Source organism: Zymoseptoria tritici, chromosome 2 (genome assembly GCF_000219625.1).
Source record: "Zymoseptoria tritici IPO323 chromosome 2, whole genome shotgun sequence".
Classification (NCBI taxonomy): domain Eukaryota; kingdom Fungi; phylum Ascomycota; class Dothideomycetes; order Mycosphaerellales; family Mycosphaerellaceae; genus Zymoseptoria; species Zymoseptoria tritici.
Window position 1 is genome coordinate 3,249,505 of NC_018217.1, and position 27,094 is coordinate 3,276,598.

The 27,094-nt window shown below is 41.1% G+C and overlaps 1 protein-coding gene across 1 annotated transcript; it reads left to right on the top strand.

Annotated features, from left to right (window-relative positions):
* Positions 1-20,281: 20,281 nt before the first annotated feature.
* On the top strand, positions 20,282-21,564 carry MYCGRDRAFT_91163 (uncharacterized protein; the record flags this gene model as incomplete). The annotated part of the gene is made up of 4 exons (XM_003855116.1): positions 20,282-20,443; positions 20,501-20,673; positions 20,746-21,183; positions 21,240-21,564. 4 exons carry the CDS (start codon positions 20,282-20,284, stop codon positions 21,562-21,564), a joined length of 1,098 nt encoding a protein of 365 aa, XP_003855164.1.
* Between the last annotated feature and the right edge of the window lie 5,530 nt (positions 21,565-27,094).

The window sequence follows — 27,094 nt, forward strand, 5'->3', positions numbered from 1 at the left end:
ATTATTAAGTAGGCGGATATTCTCTAGTTAGATTACCTCTAGCGAAAAACGGAATAGGAGGCAGGATCTGCTCCGAATGCATACACTATGTACAAACGCAAGGCGGACAAGATTAGACCCGTTAATAGTAGTATTTACGACACTAGCAGCAAGCCCCCTAGTAGTACTTTCAACTAGCGGCAGAGATGTCTTAAAAATAAGGCCAAACTCACGCTAAGCACGCACCCCTAGGATAACAAGTACCTTATCCCTAAGTTTTCCGACATCGAGAAGGGTTCGAGACTTACCCCTAAACGCATAAACAGCTTTAAGACTACGATCGAACTAAAGCCGAAAGAGCTCGAGCTTTTCTATGCCTGTCTCTTCCGACGAGAGAAGTCTCTTACTTAGGATTTCTTATATATTAGTCGCCTTAACGAGGATGTTTCCCTACTAGTGGAGATCCGCACGATTCCGCATAAGGCCTAGTAGTGCAAGAACTTCCCTATCCCCGCAGCCCTCGAGAAGGTAGTAATACAGATAGTTAGTAAGTAAGCCTGCAATAGAGTAATCGAGCTATCCTATAGTGTATACCGGAACCCCTAGTTCATTATGCAAAAGAAGCTAGACAACCTAAAGCTACTAAAAGCTAAGGACCCTATGCCGGAAGGGGAGCGTATCTAGGAAAAGAAGGAGGAGAAGAAGTACCGACTTATTAACTTAGCTACAGAAGTAAACCGTGTCACGCTAAGGGATGCTAACATGCTACCGGACGCAGACTCCTTTTCTGTAGACTTCGCAGGGTGTACTACTACCTTGCTTATAGACCTCTTCTCTAGATACGACCAAATACCCCTAGCCGAGCACTGTCGGGACCTTACCTCCTTCTACACACCGCTTAGGCTGTTTAGGCACATAGGGATTCCTATAGGCGGAACGAATTCGGTCGCTTAGTTCTAAAGGATTATAACTACTATCCTTTAGGAGCACATAAATCACCGAGCTCGCCCCTTTCTGGACGACATTAGAGTTAAAGGTCTACGCACTATGTACGATGACGAGGAAACCGAGCCCGGCATCCGACGTTAGGTTGCGGAACATGTTACGAACCTTGACGTAGTCCTTGCCGACATTAAGAGAGCTGGACTTACTATATCAGCTCTTAAGTCGCGATAGTTCTCGATAGGGGTACTAATTGTCGGGTATGTTTGTAATGTGCATAGCCGTTACCCTAATAAAGCACAAGTCGTTAAGATTACTAAGTAGCCTGCTCTAGATAACCCTAAGGAGGTTCGAGTATTCCTAGGTGTGGTCGTGTACTTCCGGATCTAGATTAAGAAGTATGCATAGGTGTTAGCTCCGCTGTACAATCTACTAAAGCCTAATGTGTGCTAGTGTTAGACCGCCGAGCATAACGCATAAATAGAGAAATTGAAGAAGGCTCTCGTTACTATACCGGCTCTTAAGACTATAGACTACGTTTCGGGAGGACAGATCATCCTTGCTATTAATACATCCGGGGATAGGTTCGGAGTAGTCCTTATATAACGAGATGTCGATAACTACAAGACAAGACACCTATCTCGGTATAAAAGCGGCATCTAGAAGCCAAACGAGCGAAAGTTCGATGCTAGGAAACTTAAGTGTCTTAGTGTTTTAAAGGCATTAAAAAAGCTAAAGCACTATCTCTATAGTGTTTACTTCCTGCTTAAGCTAGATACGAATACTCTGGTCTATTAGTTAAACCGACTACCGACCGACTTGCCTAACGCAGTAATGACAAGGTAGCTTTTATAGATACGACTGTTTGATTTTAATATAAAGTATGTTCCCGGCCGACTGCACACTACTGTAGATGCGCTGTCTCGATAACCGCGTACTTAGTCCGATAATATTAACGAGGAGCATAAGCAGGACTACGAAGAAATAATTAACAGCACGCTATATGCAGTATACGCGAATCGTGTTAAGGCCGAAGAGATTACCCCTGCTCTAGAAGAGGAGCTTGTTCGGAGTAGTATTAACTGCTTCCTCTCGGACTTCTACCGCGATGTAGCATACTACCTCCTAACCCTTCGACGACCGGTAGGAGTAAACAGGAACAGCTAGTATGCCTTTAAGAAACGGGCATCTCGCTACCTAGTTAGGGAACGCTGCCTATAGTATTAGAAAAGAATTAACAAGCCGCTATGCAGAGTTATAGACAAGGAGTCTAAGCAGAAGTCGATTATCTGTACCCTCTATAGGGACCCTACCTCCGGCTATAGAGGGCGTAAAGGGACCTATATAAAGATCGCTTGTCGGTATTACTAGTAGGGCCTGTATAAGCAGGTCCGAGATTTCGTCGGAAAGTGCCCTAAGTATCTTCTTCGATCGTCCAGACTAGCAAGTATGTCGGAACTGCACCTAAGATATAACAGCTATGTTAGCGAGTCGTAGTATATAGACGTTGTTTATATCGATAGCTCCGGAAGTATTATTATAGCTAGGGAGTCTCTCTCTAGATAGCCGGAAGGAAGGATCGTAAATAAGGGGCAGAATTAAGGTATAAGCTTAAGGCAGGTCGCGAAGTTTCTTTTTAAAGACGTCTTTTTACGTACTAGAGCCTGTAACCGGATCTTCTTTAATAGAGGGCCTAAGAACTATAGCGATGTGCCTTAGCTGCTAGCTTAAATAGATACAAACCTTAGTCGTGTGTCCGCCTACTACCCTAAAGCGAACAGTCTAGTCGAGCGTAGACATCCTAACATCCTGGACGTCCTCTTAAAGTGCACGTAGGGCAAGCTAAAGGGCTGGAGATCCTTTTTCTACGTAGTACTATAGGCAGACCGTACTACTGTTCGCAGGTCTACGGGATGTACGCCGGCAAGTCTTTTCTATGTATTTAATGTCGTCCTACCTATTAAGCTGCGGTACGACACTTGGAAAACGATTAACTAGAAGATAGTGCGTACGACCGAGGACTTGCTAGCCGCTCGAGTAAGGTAGATCTTCTGCTCTAAGAAGGATGTTAGAGAAGTTACCGCCCTGTAGCGTAGGCTACGAGATGCCTAGAAGGAGTACTAGGATATAAACTATAATGTCGACAATAAGCCGCTTAAGAAGGGGCAGCTCGTGCTGTTAAAAAGAGGCGAGCGAAAGTCTACCTACGAGAAGCTGTCCTTTCGATAAAAGGGGCCCTACCGAGTAATAAGTATAAGCCTAGATACCGGTACCTACAAGATTGTAGAACTAGACGAGGCAGAGCTCTAAGGCATATAGTCTAGGGACATACTTCGGGTAGTCCCTGCAGACTACCTCGAGCATGTTAATAAGCTCGAAGAGCTAACACGCGGCGACTTAAACCCTAAATAGTTTGCAAGTGTTAAGAGTAAGGATAAAGAGCCGGTATTACCTTAGGGCGACGACCCTGCTGCTAAACAGTATAGAGAACCTGCTCCCGGACCTCCGAACATTATATAGGGGGTAAGGGAATCCTTGCTATCCCCGGAAGAACGATTATAGTACCTAAGAATCTAAGTGCGGCTATAATTCGTATTAAAATGTTTCCTAGACTAAGGGTCTGGCAAACATAGCGACGGATGCTCTCGGCTTACTATAGTTGTTTCCTAGACCGGTAGTCTAGCAAAGGCTCTGCTCGCTCTCTTAGGTAAACATTATTATTACCTAAAGAGATATACACATTTCTTTGTGTTAAAGTAAGCTCTTTTACTTATAATAAGACCCCTAGTACGACCTTATCTCCGTCCTCGCCGCTATCTATCTAATAGACCGACACCGCCAAACTCTTCCGCACTATAATTACTAGCGCATTTATAAAGAACAATTACGAGCAAATTCACGCATACAATTACGAGCGAGCAGCTGTTATTGTTACCTCCTGCCGGCGGACATCTTTTAAAGGCTAGCGCTGCCGGATAGGCCTAGTTGTTTGCTAGATTATTTAGGGAAAGGGGTCTAGTAAACATTTGCGAAGGATAGGACATTACCTAGGTGTCTCTGCTAGCTACGACTAATCTACTATTGTTTAGAGCGTACTAAACACACGTTCTCTACCCTAAAGGGGAGGGAGTTACAATTTACGAAGCTTAGTCACCCTTTCGGATATTTAGGGGCTAGGCTGCCTTTTTCTAGACAATTATGCATATTCTACTACAATTACGAGACTGCTAATGCGAAACATTTACTAATATAACAATTACCGACACAACAATTACAGGCCTTTCTTAACAATTACGAGCTCTTCTAACAATTACGAGCACAAGTACGCACACAATTTACGAACTAACAATTACTAACATAACAATTACCGACATAATAATTACAGGCCTTTCCTAATAATTACGAGCTCTTCTAACAATTACGAGCACGAGCACGCACACAATTTACGAATAAGCAAGGGACCCGCTTTCTGCCTACTTACCCTACTTAAAAGCCTTAATCTTCTCTACACCTCCGACTTCCCTATAATATCTACTACATCTTCTTTCTTTCCTATCTCCTTGCACCCCCCCTAACGACTCCTTTTCCTCCTGGACGAACCTTATCTGCGTCCTCGCAGACCTTCGACCTGATTAAACACTATCTACGAGCCCCCCCTCGACATACTTACTAACTAAGCGCATTAGCGCATACAACACACATACTAACCGAGCGCATTAGCGTATATAATACATATACTAACCGAGCGTATTAGCGCAAAAACAGCTTCGAAACGATACGAGCGTACCGAGCGCACATAACACACCTTAACAACGAGCGTAACTGCGCATACTACTACCGACATAGATAACATCCTAGCTCGCCTCCGGAGCGCACCCTTAACAAACAATAAAGAAATGCGTGTAGCCTTCTCGACTACGTAGAACACTAGAGAGCTAGGAAAACTCGAGAGTCTCCTTAAGAGTATGCTAGATGCGGACCGCGAGCGAGTAGTATTAGACATCGTTAATACCTTAGAATTAGGATTGGAAAAAGCAGCAGAATTTGTAGCAGGCATATAGGATTTCGTGCAGATAAACCGGGTCCCTATTACCTTAGGAACCGGGAGGATTACTAGACAGGATAGTATTACAGCTGCTTATCCGAGGCTGGTAGCGGTAGCTACGGATAGTAGGAGGACCCGCAACCGCAAGAAGGGCATTTACGACGCCCTTACAAAAGAATAGGGATAGGACGTAATAGATGCAAACCCGGAACTAAGGCAATACGTGTACAAATCCGAGAACATAGCAAAAGAGATTCGAAAGCTGTCTTCGAAGTACAAGACGTAGTCCGATAAGGGTACGACAGTAGCTATGCTTGTTTTACGAGAATACATTCGTCGGTACAGTTAGGGCGCTAGACAGGGACATGTAGATCCGAGAGGGACTAAGTACACTACTAAGGACTTCTTTATAGTCGCTAAACTAGGAGGAATCGATCGCCCTACGCAGGAGCAGATTAACATCGTGCGCAACACGTATAACCGGCATATAGATAGTCGTAGGTAGATAGTGCCCTATAAGCCTAAGGGAAAGGAGAAGGAAATTGCGTCTAGATCTAACACTTAGAAGCAGATCGAAGCACCTCCCGCTATAAGTACGCGGTCTAAAACTAAGGAAAAGCCAGCTAATCTCGGTAGTCTTCCTATCTGCGGTACTCCTTCCGAGAGTAGCTCCGGCCGCCCCTAAATACTATACTCCGGCAGATCTATTTCTAGCCCTAGTCTCGGAGGGAGTATCTACGCGTCTCCTGTTGTTCGCACTACAGGAAGGGCTCGTTCGGTAAGTTAGGCAGTAACTAAAACACAGATCGCTCTCGGCATGCCTATTACGGAACCTACGAACACGACCTGTAATTACAAGAACGCCTTACCTTAAATTATCGCCACGATTAATAGCCTAAGGAGGCTTCCGCTTTCGTAACGCCTTGCTACCCTGAACTAGCTATTTCGATGCCTGTAGCTGCTGTATCCGGACAGTACAAAGCTAAAGGATAAGTGCATGTTCCTATGCTACAACTATGCGAGGGACCTGCTTCGGTACTTCGGAATTAAGGTAAAGACTGGGAATATAATAGCAAAGAACAACATGCTCTTTAAACTTACTACCCTTAAGTACGATACGTATAAGCTCAGCTAGCTAAAGACAGGTTCCGAGACGTATAAGATGTAGTTTAAGGATGCTCGTCCGTCTCGACTATCGGACTTCCTTAGGCCGTACCGCTTCGACAATGACGTTCTACGCAGAGAACTCGGCCAGCTTAACTTTAACGGCTTCTTTAATAAGGCTCGCTAAGCGATGTACTTAACGGCCGGTTAGGAGAACGAGTTTAAGAGAAATGGCACGCTTAACATTCCCCTCTTCGCGTAGATCGGACAGGATAAGGCCCTTTGCAAGATTATTAATAAGGAAATAGATATGTACTTGTGGCATTAGCGCGAAATCAATAGCTAGCCTAACTACGGATGGCTTCGCACGATATGCTACTCTTAGATCTAGCAGCTTATCCGCCAGGACATCTTATACTAGCTGCTATATGTTCTTCTGCGAGGTAACTATAAGCACCGGCTGGTGTCGTACCTATACTACGCTAAAAGCACTAAGAAGGGCGACAACACTACCTTCAAGCACATCGACCTTACGGTTAGCCGCATAGTCGAGGAGAATCGCGGTATTAACCAGATTTAAGGTACGGTCTCCTTAACAGACGAGGGCAAGAAGGACTGTACAGTACTCGTTAAGAGGATGCACGAGAAGGAGATCTTTTAGGAATAGTACTAGTAGATAAGGGCTAACAACTGCGCAGACGGAGCAGTATAGAAGATTGATAATACGGTACTGCCGCAACACTTCCTAGATCGCTATAAGCTTAAGTAGGAACACGTTCCTTGCAAGGTATTTAATGTTCGCATTACGGTTCCGCATCTGCTATATAGTGTCGATACTAAGGCAGAGACCGAATGTCGAACGATTCTTCCCTAGTTCGTAGCTGTATATGTAGATAGTTCTCTCGAATGTGCCGAAGCTAGTGACTAGGAGATGCTGCGCAAAGCTCACATAGACCTAACCGCCCCCGACAAGACACCCTCCGGGCTTATTAACAAGTACGGTAAGATTCCTTACGCCTTCCCTGCGGCTGTGTCTTTAATACCTAACAACTATATTGCTGCTGCACTTGTTGCTTATAAGAAGTAGGAGAGCCCTAGAGTCGTCGTCGAACTAGAGAAGCTTATACGCCTTAATATTGTCGATCTAAGGGCATAGATTAAGAAGCAGCGGGATGCGACTATAGCTCGAGTAAAGGCAAACTATAAGGACATTAAGTACGCGGAGAGGAATACGTTCGGTAACCGATCGTACTACAACGCTAAGGACAAGCACCCGACCGACTTCTAGAAGCACTAACCTCCACTAGCTAAAGTCGCTCCTAACAATGCAGACGACAGGGAACGTAAGCTGCTTAGGCAGGGAGATACGGACATCGCAGTACCCTAGGAAGTCCCCGACTTACTTATCAGCAAGGATAGCAAGCGCGTACCTAGACGCGACATGCAGTAGGAGGATAGTACTTAGCGATAGGTTTACAATGTTTCCCGGACTAAAATCCGCATCGGGTCTAGGAAACATTTAGTGCGAACAGGACATAAGGAGCGGCTGTTTTCTGTACTAGCGCTTGTTTTAAGGTTCTTTTTTCTTTTTATTAGTTCTTTTGTTTTGTTTCTTTTGTTTTAGATGCGATGCATGCGATAGACATACGTAGTAGGTGCAAAACCCGAGGATAGGGACAGTCTACGTTAGCAACAAGTTAAAAAGGACGACGCTAGTACTAGATCTAGAGGGTTTTTACGCTATAAGCGTACATAATGGTATAGTTTGGGTTCTTGCAGTGTCTAGGTTAGACACTATAGGAGGGGGACGGATGTAGTAGGGAATATCGCACTGTTACGTGCAGTCTGTATCTAGCTTTAGCTTCGTATGCAGGTCGGAGGATTATTAAGACACCGACCTATAGAGACACTACCCTACGCATACGAGGCCTAACAGTACAGAGCTCTTAATACTACCTCCTTTGCCCCCCCTACCTTTTACTCTAATTATACAGTTTACCGCCCTTTTTGCCCCCTATGCTACTCCATACGTCCGCACTGCTACTATCCGCGGGAGATCGGAACCTTTGGAAGTTCCCCCCTCACAATAGAAGGGACTATATCGCATACACTCATACCTAGAAGCCACGTCGACGTACAAGATTAAGGAATTTACTAGCGCCGTTCTTGCTACGACCTTTCCGCGCCGAATGCTCCGCCCTATGCCTAAGTAGGATTCTACACGCGTATTGCCACCGGAAGTCGGATCTACTACACCTCTAGAGGACGAGCTTGAAGAAGGGCATAATCCAAGCGACGAAGACGACAGTCCACCACCGTCCCCGCAGGTGCGACTGCCTAACCTAGCCTTACTGGACGTGTCGCAGTACGAGCGCTTCGTATAATAGCTTTTAGGGGGGGGGAAGAGCACGCGGCGTTATTTGCTCGACCTCGTTATTCACATCCACACTAAGTGCACTAACATAGATCGCCTAAAGTGGTAAAGTAAGCTCTTTTCGCCTACAACATCGCTGTCCCCGCCGCTAATCATCTACTGCCGGCACCGCCAAACAGGAAATAAAGTTTAAGGGGCGCCTGCACTACTACCCTCACCCGACTACAATAAATGCCGGCTTAAACGACATCTACAACATTATAGCCTAAGACAGGGCGCACCTCCGCACAAGTAGTCAATCAGCCGATTAGTCGCTATCCTACCGGCCGGTCGATAACGCCAAACATAAGACTAAGGTGCAGAAGCCTCCCTAAGGCGCGGTAAGGAAGAGGAGAAAGAATAGTAAGCAGTAAAGCCTTTTAGGGGCTTAGCTACGCTTCCGGAACAATAGAAGGTTTATGAACATCTGGAACTCACCAACAACTGTCGCTGCGACTAGTATTGTTATATCGCGGCTGCTACCGCCGTCCCCGCCACCCCGTCCCGGTATTACCCCGGGCTACCCCTAGGGGTAATCGAGGGAAAACAGCCGCATTAAGGCAGCAACTAGCACTAGCTCGACCGTCTAGAAATAGCGAACTATCAAACTAACCACGCTCTTCAATATACACACCAAAGCGCAACTACTCGCACTTAACATCGACACTTATAGCAGGTGCATGTTAACTACTACTTTCCGCCTTAATCGGGAGTAGCCGGCTAGCCTTATTTTCTCCTACCGGTGGCTCTTATACATTTTCTCGAGTTACTTTTTACGACTACAAACCCCTTATTAACATCCTCGTTTACTACCCCCTTTACAACCGGTGTCGATGGCCGACTCGACTTTATAAGCGCTTACGCTTATACCACAAGGCGCGCTGCTTACCCCTATCCAATACAACGGCAACACCTTTAGTAGCATTAATAAAATTCGCGCCTACGTAGCAAACTTCGACAAGGAAGAAGCACTCTAGTTCTACGTAGACATAGCTAAGAAGCTTAAGGCTTTCGGCGCAGCTGTAAAGGCAACTACTAACAACATACGTATGCTGTTCGATAAGGAGCTAGCGGTCCACTACCTAGTCGAGGTTGATCGCTTTAATCTGCTCGATAGTAAAGTTAAGAACTACTCCGCTAATCTTTAAGTTTCTCGCGACTCGGCAAAGCGCAACGACTAGTATCGCCGTGCGTTAAGTACAAACCTTCAAATCGAGGATGCCCCGAGCACAGTCGCACATCCGTACTTTATAATTAACAAAGTGCGCTCTAACGACTTTAACAAGCACATAAGCGCACTTATTAACTCCTCGAAGAAAGCAGAGCAAACAATTAACGCTCTTACTCGTGCTATAATTACTAACATTAGCAAAACCCGTACTACCCGTACGACCGAAATCACCGTTAGCGATGTTAAGCTGGCAGTTCAGAATGTTAAGAACGATCCGGACACTGCTATGCGCGCAATTACGCACTCGGAATTAGAAGAATTGGAAAAGGCTATTAATAACCGTAGTAACAAGATAAAGGCGAACCTACTCTTCTACTCTTAATACCGCATTAACACATAAGGTGCGCTTGTTAGATTCCACCCTGCTGCCGCCCTTACTATCGACTACCCTAAGAGCCCGGTTAACAGCCCTAAGACCACTCGCACTTCATTACCTAACCGCGGCCGCATACGCTCTAGCGCCAAATTCACGAATAAGTTCGATACTAGCGCGGCACGACAAACTAAGGAAGACGAGCTCTTGGCCGAGGCGCTTTAAAACATCGAGAACTAAGAAGTGCGTCCTCTTAGTAAGGAGGCGGCGAATGCTCGGCCGAGTACACGACTACGTATAGGTACCCGTACGGCTACTGCTACTCTTGTGGCGACTCGCGGTAACAATGCGGAGGAGGATAATACGGATAATGCTAGCAACGACGACTTTGAGGATAAGCCAGGTCGTCGCAGCCGCGGCATTAAGACTGCGGTTGCGAAGGCCGGAATTAAGGATAACTGCACGTGCTTCCGTCCGAAGGCATCCGTAACTACTAATCTTCCGGATAGCACTGTTCGGAAAGCTGCCTTAAAGGCGGTCATCAAGAAGATCAAGAAGCTCACTCGCCTTAAGGACAAGGCCACGATTACTACAGCTGCTCGTACTAAAGTTAATGCGGTTATAGCTCTTGCGGCTACCTACCTAAGCGACGGTCACTACATCTGCTTCGCGCATTAACACTAGCTCCTCGGCAAGGCTAGATACTACGTTAACGCACTTAGCTACGATACTGCTATACAGCGCATTATCGCATACGCGAACAACACCGGCGATCGCATTACGGCCTTCCTATCGACTAATAATGCCTACGCTAATATCAAGAAGTTTGCTCGGTCGCCTTACCCCCGCGATGCCTACCTCTTATACCGCAAGATCCCTAACAAATTAGTGTTCGAGGTTTACACAATAAACGACGATTTCTCTATAGCCGCTAAAGCTATGCTGCCCGGAGTCTACGATTAGTTCTAGCTAGACGGCACGATCGCTGTTAACATCTTCGGCTGGTAGAAGAACTTCGACCTTCTGTACATCTTTAAGAGCGAGTTTAAGATGTACTACTATCATTTCCTTACACCCCCCGGCACTAACGACATTAGCTAGTTGCGCAACTGCTTCCACTCGCTAATGCAGTAGAGCATACGCTAAGACCTAATATACTACGTATTGTACTACCTTCTTCGACTAGACAAGGCAATAAACCTCCACTTATACCCGTACTACGCTAAGCTCACGCTTCCGGGGGCGTTCACTGCTTTTAAGCACATAGATTGCAACCCTGTCGACATGCTCGAGGGTAATAAGTTAATAGCAATAATAATTCAAGGTTTAGTTTCCCTTACCGATAAGGACAAGGAGAACTGCACCCTAATCATCCCCGGTATGCACCTGCACTAGAAGAAGTAGTGTGCTAACATAGAGGAGCGCACGCAGGCACTTATCGACTCTAAAGTCGCTAAGGGTGTAGACAAGGAGGCTGCTACGAAGGATGCTCGCTTTAAGCTTAGTCTACGTAATACGATAGTTCTAATAATTACTAACAAGATAATTACTACGGAGGATCTTCGGGAATTCAAGACTAACTAGCACCTTCAGCTAGTTAAGGCAGGTGTTGCTCGCATCTCTTATCTACTACTTCCGCATAGATCTACCGGGCTAGCAACTAAGCTGCGCATAACTACTCTACTATAGTTTGTCGCCGGTAAGCCTAGTAGTACTATCGAAAATGCCTTAGCTAGTACCGTCGCCGAGCTTGCCTACTCCTACTCCGCACGCATGCCTAGCTTTAAGACTCCGTCTAGCAAGCCTAACAACTACGGCACACCGACTACGCCCTTCCCTACCTCGGTAGTTATCCGTACGTAGAGTGCTCTGTCTAACGCTATTCTCGGTGCTACTACCTACCTCGATGCCGGTGTTAAGGCTAACTAAGATGCCCTCTTCTCTAAGTCTGAATTCTACCGCAAGGAGTACGTTACCAAGACTCGCGCTACCTTAGTCGCTCGCGTCTTTCTTACTATAGCCGACTACGTCCGTCCGTAAGAGCAAGAAGCCTTTAGATTTAACAACAGCTACTTCGGCGGTAGCAAGTACGAGAAGGTAAGCGCGAGCAATACGGAGCGTGCCGAGCGCATAGCCGCACTAGCTAAGAACAAGAGTAAGCAACAGGTTAAGGAAATAGCCTAGGAAATTAACGACCGCAATAATAGCAAGGGTTTAAAGGTAACTGTTAATGCTAAGGGCAACATGGTCGAGGAGAGCAAGGCTCGCAACCCCTCGGCCAAGACTAACACTAAGGATCTGCCTGTTTTCAGCACCTCCGGTCGCGTTGCCGACGGATCCGTGCCGACTATAGAGCAGGTTCACTAGCAATACCTGCAGTTCGGTGGCAAGGAAGAGGACTAGCTCGCTAAGAACTAGCTTAACAAGCTAGATCTTCGTAACGACGACATTAAGGAACTTAGTCGCTATTAAGTAGTGCTTGTTGTGTCTGTAGCACAGACACATAACAAGCAGGGGAGGGAAATGTTATAGGGCAAATAGTGTCGAACATAGTTTATAGTATAGCGTAGTTTCAGGTCTTGGCGATGTACAGTAGTCGGATTCTTCCTTTTTTTAAGGATCTAACAACAACATCACCGGTCGTCGGTAGCACTTAATGCACTTCATAGCCACTGCTTATTTCTCAATGTAATTCCACGCTCGATACCGCGCCCTCAAGGCACTTATGCACTCACCTCTTGGTGCCTCAGGTTGGTAGTAGTCGATTCCACCCACTACAGTACGTAAAAGAGATAAGAGCCGCTATAGTAAAGTCTAATAAAGAGAGTTTAACCGCTAAGTACGTAAAAGAGATAAGAGCCGCTATAGTAAAGTCTAATAAAGAGAGTTTAACCGCTACGTACGTACTAGGAATTAGAACCGCTATAGTAAAGTCTAATAGATTTAGTACTACTATTAACTATAGGATACTAAAACTACTATATTAAATTCTAATAGAGTATATTATACTACTAGAAAGGATATATATACTAGAAACGCTAGTATAATTCTTATTCCTAGTCTTAAATAGTTTCTAGCTTTAATAGAAGGAGGACGTAATTTAAGAAAACTAAATCTAGTATAATATAAGTAAGGACTAGAAAGAGAAACTTAATATAAGAGTAAATATTAAAGTAATATAATAACGTCTTATAAATATAAATTAAGAGATCCTACTCTATACTATAATAGTAGAATTATTTTAATAAAAGTAGGTATTAAATTAAAATAGCTATAGATCTTATATATATTAATTATTAGTTATAGGATTTATAATACTTTAATATAGGCTCTAGTATAGAGGCGTAGATGTTTATAATTAATTTAAGATATTATCTATAGAGGTAAGAGGTAGCTAGGAAGGACGCGACTATATTAAAGTACGGAAGCGTCTATATTACGTAATTAGTGCCTAAGGTATATAAGCCGAGGTTATCCTATAACATACTTATAGATAGTTAGTAATTAGTATAAAAATTAATAGAGATATAGATATAGATTTATCTTATATAAATATAAAGTATAGCTAGAAACAAATACCTTATTTAATAAGTAGCTACTTTTAATAAATTAGTTTAATTAAATATAATAAGATAGATATAAAGTACTAGCTACCTAAATATATATACTATTAGCTCTATTTAATATAGTACGTTATACTATCTATTTTAATAAAGGCCTATATATGCCCTTTTACTAGAATAGTACTCTCTTTTTTAGGCTTTCTTTAGGAAAACCGCTATCCTAGAATTTTCTAGGATTAACTATTATGTGCTAGATACCTTATATTAGGTAAACTTTTGTATAGCGGTATAGCTCTAGAAGTAAGAGAGATAAAGGACTTAGATTTCCCTCTTTTCTATTAGACAATTCGGTACAAAACTACCTCTCTTTTCTTGTTTACTATATCCTAAGCAACAAGAACAACAATGCCTTCGAAGTCGACAAACAGTATGCATCCGGACTCGGTATACACTCTGTCAAAGGTGCAGAAGCGCCGTAACGGCAAAAAGTCTTAAAAGTCGGTATAGACTTCTTTTCTCTTTTTCGGCATTTGTCTAATAGCCGATAGGAATCCTCGCCGTCTCGAGTTCGGATATACCGAGACAGATCGTCTTCGTCCCGCGATAAAACGCTCGGAGGCTATCCGCATTATCGCAATGCTCGAGTGCCTTCTTTTAAAAATCGACCCGGAAGCTATTCTTCGCTTTATCGATAGTAGATCGTTCCGCGAGCCTCCGAATTAAACGCCGAGTTCGAATCTGCCCGAGAATACCTTTTCGCAGACCTCGCTAGACGCGGGGTCCGCGTCGTCGCAAATTGCGCCCGTAGACAGCGGGAATCCATTTTTCGGTACTTTTTCTCTTTTTCTTTTTTGGACTTCTACTTAATAGATACTAATCGGATAGGCAACGAGCTACTCGGACATCCTTTAGATAACAACGATATTAAGTTGTTTAATCGCCTATACGTCGAAGGCGGCTATATGCCGAGTTTCGGTAGGTTTTCCTCCGAATTCTCTAAGGAAGATTCTAACAGATTCGAAGACAACGGCGGCGACGTTGCGATGCCGGACATGCCGTTCGACTCGAACAATTTCCAGATCGACCCGGAGCTGCTCCTATAGTTTCGCGTTCTATAACGGCCGACATCTCTTATAGTCTATCTTTTTCTTTTGTTTGGAGTTTTTGAAATTTAGACAAAGCCGGGTATACGTAAAGCAATTCTGCTACGAATTACGAGATATTTTATAAATAGAGTCTTTCTACTATAAACATGCTCTATTAAAAGTTTTAAGTCTATATATTAATAGTTGCTCTTTAAATCTAAGATTTTCCCTAAAGTTACTCTTTAAAGATTTAGCCTAAAATAAATAGAAAAGCTATATTATAGTATATTTATATAGCAACATAGTCTATTTAGGCTGTTAATACACTATAGAGTATTTAAGAATGCTGTCTTATAATAAATAGTATAGATACTACTATTTACTTATAAAAATCTAATATTTATTAGTACCTTAGTATATAACTTTTTATTTTAGATATACTAGAGTTAAATAGAGTATTTAGAATAGTAGTTAGACTGTTTTTATACTCTTTATCTATAATTGAATCTATAGTATAGTCTAGGAGCTACTATTACTATCTAGTTCTACCGCTATATTACTACTATCTAGTTCTACCGTTATATTAACGTTTAGAACTACCGCTCTATAGTATACTAATACCTTAAACTATTAATAGGCCTATATTTAGACTTACCGCTATACTATTATCTAGTCCTACCGCTCTATTACTATCTAGTTCTACCGCTGTATTACTATTATCTAGTTCTACCGTTATATTAACGTTTAGAACTACCGCTCTATAGTATACTAATACTTTAAACTATTAATAGGCCTATATTTAGACTTACCGCTATACTATTATCTAGTCCTACCGCTCTATTATAACTTAGTTCTACCGCTCTACTAATATTTAGAATTACCGCTTTACTAATATTTAGAATTACCGCTATTTAGTAAAAGATCTTATAGTCTTAATATATATAGCTATAGAACTATCTATAAAAGATACTTCTTTATTATAACAATAACAATCTACTACTACTACTACTACTACTACTACTACTACTACTACTACTACTACTACTACTACTACTACTACTACTACTACTACTACTACTACTACTACCACTACTACTACCACTACTACTACTACTACTACTACTACTACTACTACTACTACTACTACTACTACTACTACTACTACTACTACTACTACTACTACTACTACTACTACTACTACTACTACTACTACTACTACTACTACTACTACTACTACTACTACTACTACTACTACTACTACTACTACTACTAGTATTATAATATCGCTTCCTATCCGGGACGAAACTCTACTCTCTCTTATTAAAAATACTATTAAAAACGACCTAAGCGTTCCGCCTACCCGTCTAGACCGGACCCTAAAGGCTATTATTAATAACTTTATTTCTAATAACGAGCTTATCGAATATCTTAATCGGATTAGAGCGGTCTACTATTTAAAACGCCTTAAGTACTATAACTATACGTCTTATAAGGAGCTACTAGGTATGTTATATACTAGTATTATATACTAACAATATATTATTATACTAATAACTTAACTCTTAGACGTAATATATACCTCTCCGGATATTAATATCGACTATAATACCTATCTTTATAATATTAAATATTCCGAGGACTCGAATCTATACTCTTTAATAAGAGTACTAAACCTCTATATTATACGCTACTCTATTTACTTCCGGGACCAAAGTAAGTATTAAGTATATATTCTAATAGTTATATACTAAATACTAATTTATAGCTCTTACCCGGGACTTTTTAGCTAAGGGAGTTATACTAAAGCTAGAGTTCTTTTCGATTCGGAATACTATTCTAGAACGACGCGACTTCTATCTTTACTCCGATATTCTAGACGATCTATTCTTTCTCGGGGACCTTAATATCTTTAATACCGAGTATAGAGATACCGAGAAGGTACTTATTAAGGATCTTACTTCTAGATCTATAAGGGACGAGTTAAGGACTCTAACGTACGAGGATATCCGGAATACTTTCGATCTTTATATACCGGATATAGAAGAGGTACTTTAAAGGAATTGAGGCTTAAGGCGTTCGGTTAAGGGATTAGTTAAGGGTAAAGGGGTTTGTTTATCTAAGGCTTAAGGCGTTCGGTTAAGGGATTAGTTAAGGGTAAAGGGATTTGTTTATCTAAGGCTTAAGGCGTTTAGTTAAGGGATTAGTTAAGGGTAAAGGGATTTGTTTATCTAAGGCTTAAGGCGTTCGGTTAAGGGATTAGTTAGGCGTTCGGTTAAGGGATTAGTTAGGACTAGAAGACGTATAGTAAGGAATTTATATAGCTTACTTATTAGAGCTACTAATTCCTATAATAGAAGCTACTTAAAATATAGAATAAGTTACTTACTATGTCTTTATATAGAAGCTAATACTAGTCTTAAAAGTAGTATAGCTCTACTAGGTACCTTATAAATAAAGATATATACTTAAGAATCGATTCTACGGAGCTAGATAGTAGAAAACGACGAAGGAGTCGGATAGAGATATATAGAACGTCTTTCTAACTCCATTTCTCCGTAGAAATCGATCCCCGGTCTCGGAATTAGTCTAGCTCGACTCGTTCTCTCGTAAATGTAAGGCGTTCGCTAGAAGTCGATTCTACCGAGCTAGATAGTAGAAAACGACGAAGGAGTCGGATAGAGATATATAGAACGTCTTTCTAACTCCATTTCTCCGTAGAAATCGATTCCCGGTCTCGGAATTAGTCTAGCTCGACTCGTTCTCTCGTAAACGTAAGGCGTTCGCTAGAAGTCGATTCTACCGAGCTAGATAGTAGATAAGCGTAGACAACTTAGATAAAGATATATAGAAGATCTTCTTACTACGGTTAAGTATATAAATTAACCCTAGGTCTTAAACATAGTCTTTTAAATAAACTACTATATTAAATAAAGTGCTTTTATAAGTAAAGTACTAGTTCTCTACTTAGACTAAAGAGTACTAGCTTTACTACTATCTTAAATAAACCGCTACTTTTCTCGACTAAAGAGTACTAGCTTTACCGCTATATTAAATAAACCGCTACTTCTTTAGACTAAAGAGTGCTAGTTCTACCGCTATATTAAATAAACCGCTACTTCTTTAGACTAAAGAGTACTAGTTCTACCGCTATATTAAATAAACCGCTATTTCTCTAGACTAAAGAGTGCTAGTTCTACCGCTATATTAAATAAACCGCTACTTCTCTAGACTAAAGAGTGCTAGTTCTACCGCTATATTAAATAAACCGCTACTTCTCTAGATTAAAGAGTACTAGTTCTACCGCTATCTTATTCTATTAAGAGAATACCGCTTTATTAGATAGTATTATATATATATAGTTCTTCTTATTCTCTTTATAAAAGTCTTCTTTATATACTACTACTACTACTACTATTACTACTACTAGTACTACTACTACTACTACTACTACTACTACTACTACTACTACTACTACTACTACTACTAGTAAGTACTATTCTATATTTACTTAAGTACTTTTATTAATAATAATATAGTGTCTACTTCTATCTACTCGAAGTATAGCTCTAGCTCTTGTTTTACTTCCCGTAAAACTACTAGGAAAAGTAGCCCTTCTACTACCTTAAAACGCCTACAAGGTATATATTATACTTATTACTACTATATATCTATATACTAATTATTTATAGTACCTAGAAAGGTTATTCGGATTATTACTCCTACTAGTACTCTATACTCTAATAGAGAGGCCTCTAAAACGACGGATATAACTATACCGAAGAAGGATACCGTACTAGAAAAGACTACTTCTTCTAGTAATAAACCTAGAAATGCGCCTAGTAAGTCTAAAAGAGTATACTATTCTTATTATTATTATTTATATTAATAACTATAGATCCTAAACAATTCCGGAACAAGACTATAGACGGGAGCCTTTATAGTCTTAATAAGACATTAAAGAAAATCGCAAAAACAAAGCCTAGGCCTAAATATAAAACTATTACTACGTAAGTATTATATTATATATAAAGTAAATTAATAAGTATAGTACTAATATATCTTAGAAAATGGCGGAAAGAAGAGTTAATAGACTACCAAACAAGAAATACGGACGAAATTATAAATAATAGAGTATATTATAGTAATTACTATAGCTAGTATACTTATAATATACGTTCTAGCTCTAATATAATATACTTACTATTCTAAACGGCTTTAGAAATATATATATATATATATTATATACTCCTAGATAGATATAGAGCCTATTAGTCCCTATTACTACTTACTTATTATTATTATTACTATTATTATTACTATTACCCTCTAGAGTAAGAATAATAGTAAGAGTAATAATATCCGCTACGTTTGTAGTAATAGTAATAACGAGAGTAAATAGTAATTACTATTTACTATTATTCTTAGTACTTTACCTTACTATTACTCCAAAATGCCCAACACTGGTTCAAGGCATACGTCGGCCAGACCGAAGAATTGCCGTTGGCTCCGGCGTGAGAACATGCTCTGCAGGGGCTGCACGAGCCTCCTCGTGAATACGAGAACCGGTGCTGAGTCTGGACTCCTGCTTCATGGAACTACCTCGTCTGGGCAGAATGCAACAATTTTCCAGATCCATGTTGGCCTGGAGGTATGGCAAAGAGAGGTTGCCAAACTCAAGTCGTGGCCACGCAGGCTGTAGAGGCGCTCCTGCAGGGGGGAAGAACCTGCAACGACCTCCAGCAGATGCTGCTAGTCGAATTTTCTCAACATTCACTACCGAGGTCATGGAGCCATGCCCGGACATTGACTGGTTCTTGGCAAGTTCAGATTGAATGAGAAGTCGAAGTGATACCGTCCGTCAGACAAGGTGACGTCGGATCTAAGTGGGCATAAGGGTGGAGCTCCGCCAAGCCTCCGCCCACACCTCGGCGATCGCATTGTCGACTGTTCGCTCACGTCGACGACGCAGCACGAATTTTATTACGACTCATCGATAGAGTCAGTGTCCGGTCGCAAGTACGATCTGATGTCTTCCTCCACTGTGCCTGTTCGAAGAGGTCGACGTCCGTGAACCAGGTCTCCCACGAGAGAGCTTTTTGCATCAGTTTCCGGGCAAGTATCGTGCACTCTTTCAATGTCGACTAAACCGATAGCATCTCCAGTAAGACGACTTGCACGTGTGAACACGGCCAGTGACGACATCACGGCGAGTTGGAGATGACAGCGCGGTCTGAACAAGGTGGTTCAACTTCTTCCAAGTCGACTTCGAAGAAAGCCAAAGTCTCTCTTCTGCGAGCGCTCTTACCGCTTCGGTCGAACACGGACGAACTTTTCGGATCAACCTCAACGATTCCGGCAATCGTGTATGCTCTCCCGGTCGATACGGACGATCGAGGGCCGATTCGAGCAAATCATGTTCACGACCTCTTCCGTCTGCCAGTCATACCGACCTCTTCCGGAAGGCACTGCACAACCGCCGTCATGTTCAGCTCGATTGCTTTCATGAGGATGGCGTTCGTCCGCTGGCCTTGTCACTCGTCCGCTACAGTGAGACCTCCGAGGATATATAGATGAAGATTGTCTTTTTGCTGCAAGGTCTATCCATAATGTGGAAGTTCCTTCTCTGCTCAGCACTGTTTACTGCCCTGACCAGCGCACTCATCATTCCTTCGAATATCATGTTGCAACTTCACGAGGATCCTAACTTTCACTACGAAGCCATACGAGCCATCGGCACGGCTCGCTACAATGGCGCTGATATCTCAGAAGTCTTGTCGATACTGCCAAACATTCGACCTGGCAATTTCGATGACTGATTCAATGAGTGGAGCAACCTGGCAGAACGAGTCCTTTCCACTATTGACGAGTCGAAGCTCGAGACTTACTCACCGATCACTTTGCGAGACATCTACTTTCGCGCAAGCCACGACTTCTTCATCGCCGACTTCTTTCTCCATGGCAATCCGGCCGACCCACGCATGGCCGAGATGTTCCAGAAGTAACGTAACTGCTTCGACAAAGCCAACGCTCTGCTTCCCATTCCTGGAGTCAATGTGACTCTGCCGACCAGTCATGGCTTCGAGATTCCTTTGATCATCTACCGAGCGGCCGAGGCATCGAAGTCGGTCCCCAGGCCTACCCTGATCATCGGCGGTGGATTTGACCGTAACATGGAGGAGACTCTGCATGACTTTGGATTCGCGGCGCTCGAAAGAGAATACAATGTAATCCTGTATGAGGGTCCAGGCATGCCACGGCTACTCCACCAACAGAAGAAAGGCTTTATCCACGATTGGGAGAAGGTGGTGAGTCCTATCATGGACTACATCGAGACAAACAAGAACGGCAGCTTGTCGTTCGTGGACTCTTCCAAGATCGGGCTGATCGGGATGAGTCTAGGCGGCTATCTGGCCGCACGAGCCGCTGCGTTTGAGCCTCGTCTTGCAGCGGTGATATGCCTCGACGGCGTTTTTGCATTCATGCCGGCACTCGAATCTGCGATGCCAGAGTGCGTGTCGGCCTTTGATGAAGGGTCGTGAAGACGACCTGGAAAAGCTATTCTAGGAGACTGGCCTGCCCAACTCGTCCACTGGCCGACGATGGTACTTATTCGCTCCAGACGAAGACGGTTGTCGAGTTCTTTTCCAGGATTCCAGCCTGGGATTTGACCGGCGTTGCGGGTAACATACAGATGCCAGCTTTGATCGGCCTTGCTGAAGATGATTTGTTCTTCAAAGGACAGCCGGAAAAGGTGGCGGAAGCGATTGGATTCAGGGCGACGTTGGTGTATTTTGGACCTGATCAGGCGGCCCATTTACACGTTGCGAGTGGTGCTTTGAGGTATCAAAACCAGGCCATCTTCGAGTGGTTCGCCGGAGTGCTTGATTGATCAATAGTGATTTGGCACGCCCCGATGACTCTAGCTTGATTTCTCCCTATCAATGATTCAAGATCTTTGCTCGCATATGCTAGGCTTCCATTCTCCTGCGCTCTCGCTCTGGATAGTTACATATTGTACATGTTCATGTCAGCTAGTCAACTGGACACCTTAATGATCGAGGCCTTGCATCGAGGTTTTCTTAAGCGGCTACCAAAGCGCATCTTCGAACGCACTGAGTTGATGTATGAGGCTGGAACGTGTTCGATTGGTCTAGGTACATGTTAAAGGAGGATGGAGATAATCCTGACTAAGCATCATGCCTTAGGCTGTTGTGATTGGACTTAAGCTGAGTAGAAGAAGACCTCTAATTGGCAGGTATATATTGTTATGCAGAGAGAATCTTAAGTGTGAGATTCTTACTTTAGCTATCTGTGTGTAGGAATGCCTTAGCACTAGTTATGTGCACTTTACTAATAGTTAGTCTAATAATCCACAACACTCCCCTATTAGCAGCTGCATTATCACGAGCTGTCTGTTACCTAAATATAGCAGGTATTTACCTACTACGTAGCTAATGCTCGGCTTTAGCTTGTTAAAAAGCATCTTCTTCTAGCTTTTTTATTCCTCTACTTTACAATCTATACCTCTTATCTATTTAGCCAATTTATTAGCTAATCTATTATCTATCCCTTACAGCTATTAATAATATAATCTATATTACTAGCTATAGTTTCTAGAAGAAGAGCAGCTTTCTCTGTCCCTAAGAAAACCTTCTAGCAAGTTATTAATAAAGCAAGAGCTATTAGTAGTAGAAATCTCCTATAGATCTACAAAGATAGTTCTATAGCATATTAGACTATATATTAACTTATTAGAGGAGAGATAAATAGATACTATAACAGAGTAAATGTTAGGGCTTAGGGTCCCTTCTCTTTTGTAGCTTGCTTTAATAACTTTATAGCTAAGCTTAATAAGGATCTCCTTACTACAGACCTTATTAATATAGTAATAGAGGAGCTGTATAACCTAAGGGAGTAGGCCTTCCTAGTAGAAAACTACCCTAGTCTAATAACTCCTAATCCTTAGGGATTTGTGTTGTGCTATAACTAGACTCCTCTTAGCTAAATGTTAAGCTCTAATAAGGTAGAGATAAAGCAGTAGTTAGTAGCATAGCATCCTATATATATTCTCCTTAAAATCCCTTCTTCCCTAATAGAAACTAATATTCTCCTAGGCTTTAAGTTAAGATTCTAGGGGAATTAGCTTAGTCTTTTAGTAGTAGTTTTAGGGGGGTAGGCTGTAGGTTCTAGGATATGCTCTAATGCTTTTAGGTTTTTATAGAAAAGTTTTCCTTTAGCTAGGTGTTTTTCTTATAGTTTCTTAGATGCTTTTGTAAAGGTATGTAGTTGCCTCCTTTCCTTTATATAAATAAGAATAAAATAAGTGTTCTAAGTGTTGTGCTTCTTAGTTTTGTAACAAATAAAATAGTGTAATTCTAGGGAGGGAATCCTTCTTAGGTAGGAATGTAGGTACTAAGGCATAAATTTAAGAGTAATTTCCCTCTTCTTATTAAGGGCTAGTTAGTCTAGTAGTATAATTTCTAACTACAAATTAGAAGGTTATAGGTTTAATTCCTGTATTAGCTTCTCTTATGTGTCTATGTTAGCTGCCTAGCATAGACACATAAGTATCTTTTTGCTAGATTTATAGATTTATATATTAGAGGATAGTGTTTAGGGATTTTGGTTTTGTTAGATAGTCTGCAAGCTGCATATCTGTCCTTACAAACTCTACCTTAATACTCCCCTTATTATGTTGCTCTCTACAGTAATAGTTCCTAAGAGAGACATGTCTTAATCTTTTAGAGTTAGCATAGTTTTCTACAAGGCTAATAGCTAATTAATTGTCTACTTTAATAAGGATAGTAGAAATGCTTTTAGCCTAGGTAAAGGGCTAGAGCTTATTAATAAGATTCCTTACCTAATTTACTTCTCTTATTGCCTTAGTAAGAGAGAGGTACTCTGCCTTAGTACTAGATAGCACTACTTCTTTCTGCAGTTAAGATCTTTAGATAACTAGGCCTCCTGCAATTTTAAAGAGCATTCCTAAGGTAGACCTAGATGTGCTAGGATTACTAGCAAAGTTAGAGTCTAAGAATGCTTTAGTCTAAATTTGCTCCTTAGTTTTCCTGTACATAAGGCACTTATTAATTGTGCCTGCAACATATCTCTAGATGTGTTTAGCTACCTAAACATGTAAAGGTCCTAGGTTCTAAAGGAACCTTATATAGTAGTTAACAGCAAAACTAATATCCGGTCTAGTATAGTTTAACAGATGTTGTAGTTCCCTAATAATCTTATTAAAGAGATTATAGTCCTCCTTTGTTCCCTTATCCTAGAGGGGTTTAAGGAGGGTGTTAAGGGGGTACTTAACACTCTTTGCATTGCTAAGACTATGTCCTTAAAGTTTGTTTCTAGAATAGTGTTCCTAAGAGACAGACATAGAGCTATCTTTCCCTTCCTTTAGGTAAAGTCTAAGAAAGATATTAGTATTAACAACCTTAATTATGTACTTCTGCTCTAATCCCTTAATTAGCTTATTAATCTTATAGTCTAACTATCTAAAGATCTAGAAGTTATCTACATAAAGGAGAACAAGGATGCCTTTCCCTTAAAAGAAGCAAGCATTACTAATAGTTCTTGTTAGACTAAGCTTTTAGAGAGTGTCTATAGCATCGTAGTGCTAGAGAGCAGCTGCCTGCTTAAGCCTATATAGTCCTTTCTTAATATGTATAATGTACTTGTAGGCATCTTTCTTAAAGAGATAAGCTCCCTCTAGTAGCTTAATAAAGATCTGCTTATCTAGGTTTAGATTTAGGAATGCAGTCTTAATATTAACTTGTCTCCTCTTCTAGCTAAAGTTAACTAAGAGGGACAGAAGTATTCTCCCTGTTGCAGCTCTTAGGGTAGGAGCAAAGGTATTAATATAGTTAAGTCCCTTCCTTTGTGTAAATCCCCTAGCTGTCTATCTAGCCTTATACTTCTCTACAGTTCTATCTAGGAGCACCTTAATCTTAAAGACCTATTTCCCTATAAGAGGGACTCTCCCCTTAGGGAGGGTGCTAATAAGTTTCTATTTAAGGCATCCTGTAGACTTAAGTAACTTAGCTTCCTTAATAATAGCTTTCTCCTATTCCTTATAGTTAGATCTAGAAAGAACTTCCTTAATTGTCTTAGGATTAGATAGATTAGGATTTGTTGCTTTAAGTCCTATCTTCTAGATCTTGCTATAGTCTTTTCTTATAACTAATCTTCTACTTCTTAAGAGTCTAAATGTGCCTAAGCTTTTAGGACTTGCTTTATTACCTAATTTCTTAGGTCTCTTAGGGCTTCTTCCTACTTTCCTCTTTCCTATAATATAAATGTCTAGGAAGGGAGTTATAGCATAATCTTAGAGGTCTTCCCTTTTAGGGCAATCCTCTGCTAATGCTTAATATTGTAGCTATGTTAATAAGGCATTAGCCTGCTCCTAGAATCCCTTAGGACTTCCTTAGAATCCCTTAGGACTTCCTGTTTCCTTAGAAACATGCTTTCCCTAAGCTAGCTAGGAGGCTTCTTTATGCTTAGTAGCCTCTAGCTAATTAGGCTTAGACTGCTTGTGTTAGTTATCCTAGGACTGTATATCCTAACCTAATGTTTGCTCCCCCTAAGATGTTAAAAGGGAGGCTTAGTTTCTCTCTCTCTGTATAGTATTAAATATGTTCTCTACTTCTTAAAGATAAGAAGTAGTAAGAGGTTAGGCATCTTGCCCTTAGGCATCTTAGCCCTAATCTTAATCCTTAGTGTAGATAGTATAGACTTCCTGTTCTATAGTAATAGGTTGTATTAGTTGTAGGAAACTCTCCCCCTAGAAGTCTAGGGCAGTAGGTATTATGCTATATACCTTATCCTTATTATGTGTTATATAAGGAGAGGTTATAATCTTATGCTAAAACCTAGTTAGGGCAGATAGTTTAAACTTCTAAACTATATAGTTAGTTAAAGTGTTCTCCTAGAATCCTAGATTCTAGTATTTCTCTGCTCTAGGATAGAACTTCTATAAATTAGGTCTCCCCTAATTATGTAGATATGCTCTGCATCTAAATCTCCTAACCTTTGTTAGATTAATATATAGAGTTCTAGTATTAAGATCTTAATTAAATTCCTAAAGAGGAATCTTGTTAGTTAACAGGCATACTAGCCTATTAGTAAGGAAGATTGTATATGCAACTGCAAAACTCTAGAGAGGGAGAGGTAGGCTAGAGTTAATTATTATTACTCTTGCCTTGTTAAGGATAACCTTATTAGATAATTCTGCAATTCTATTCTGCTTAGGAGTATAGGGAGCTAAGAAATCCTATCTTAGTCCCTTATTCTCTACAAATGTAATTAGATTATTATTATTAAACTCTCCTCCTCTATCTAAGAACTAGATCTTAACTATCTTTTTATACTAGTTAAATGTCTTAGTAGTCTATTTCTTAATAATTTGTGCAGCTTGTAATTTAAGCTTGTAGAAGATAGCCTATCTCCTTCTTAACTTTGCATTAGTAATTATAAGGATGTACTTGTATCTAAAGATGTCTAGTAGAAAGATTAGTCCTATAATGTTAATATAGACCTTATCTAATAAGGATTAAGGTGTTAGTCTTAGAGTTCTTAATACTACTCTCTGTAACCTTGCAAGCTTGCATAGCTTATAGTACTTAAGTGTAGATATGTTAATCTGCTTAAGTCCTTAGACTTAAGCCTTTGTTGCACTAAGAATCTTGTTCCCTATATAGCCTAGTCTCTAGTGCTATCTTGTTATGTTAGCCTTAGGTATAGCAAAGGCTAGATAGGACATATTCCTATTAATTGTAGAAGCAACTTTAGTACTCCCCTTAGGGAGAGAGATAGTTGCATTCTAGAGGATTAGAACATTATAAGTAGACTAAACCTTACCTATCTTCTTGTTATTCCTTAGAATGCATAAAGATAGCCTGTCTAGGTGGACCTTGCACTTTAGCTAGAGAGTCTCTGCTAAGATAAGGTTGTAATTAGAGTTAGGAGAGTATAACACATCTTGCAAGGTAATGTTTAACTTATTCCCCTTATACTTTATTATAATCCTTATACTTCCTAAGTATATAACTATGCTTTGTCTAATAGCTTAAGAGAACCTAATTAGGGTTTCTAGGGGTTTAAGGTCTAAGAACTAGGACTTGTTGTTAAAGAAGTAGTATAATATACTAGAATCCTAGACAATAGTGTTACTCCTTTATATTCTAGCGGCAGCAATTGCTGCTCCTGCAAATAAGCTATCTAAATTAGAGCCTAAGCCTGTATTAGAAGAGGAGATAGGCTTAATTGCTGTAGTACCCTTTCTTCCCTTCTTATTATGTCTCTTACTCTTGTCTTAGGACTTCTTCTTATCCTTATTAGATCCTCCTTTTCCTCTATGTACCTAGGACTTTAGGGCCTTATTAGGGTACTTCTTAAAGCAATCTGCATTTGTGTAG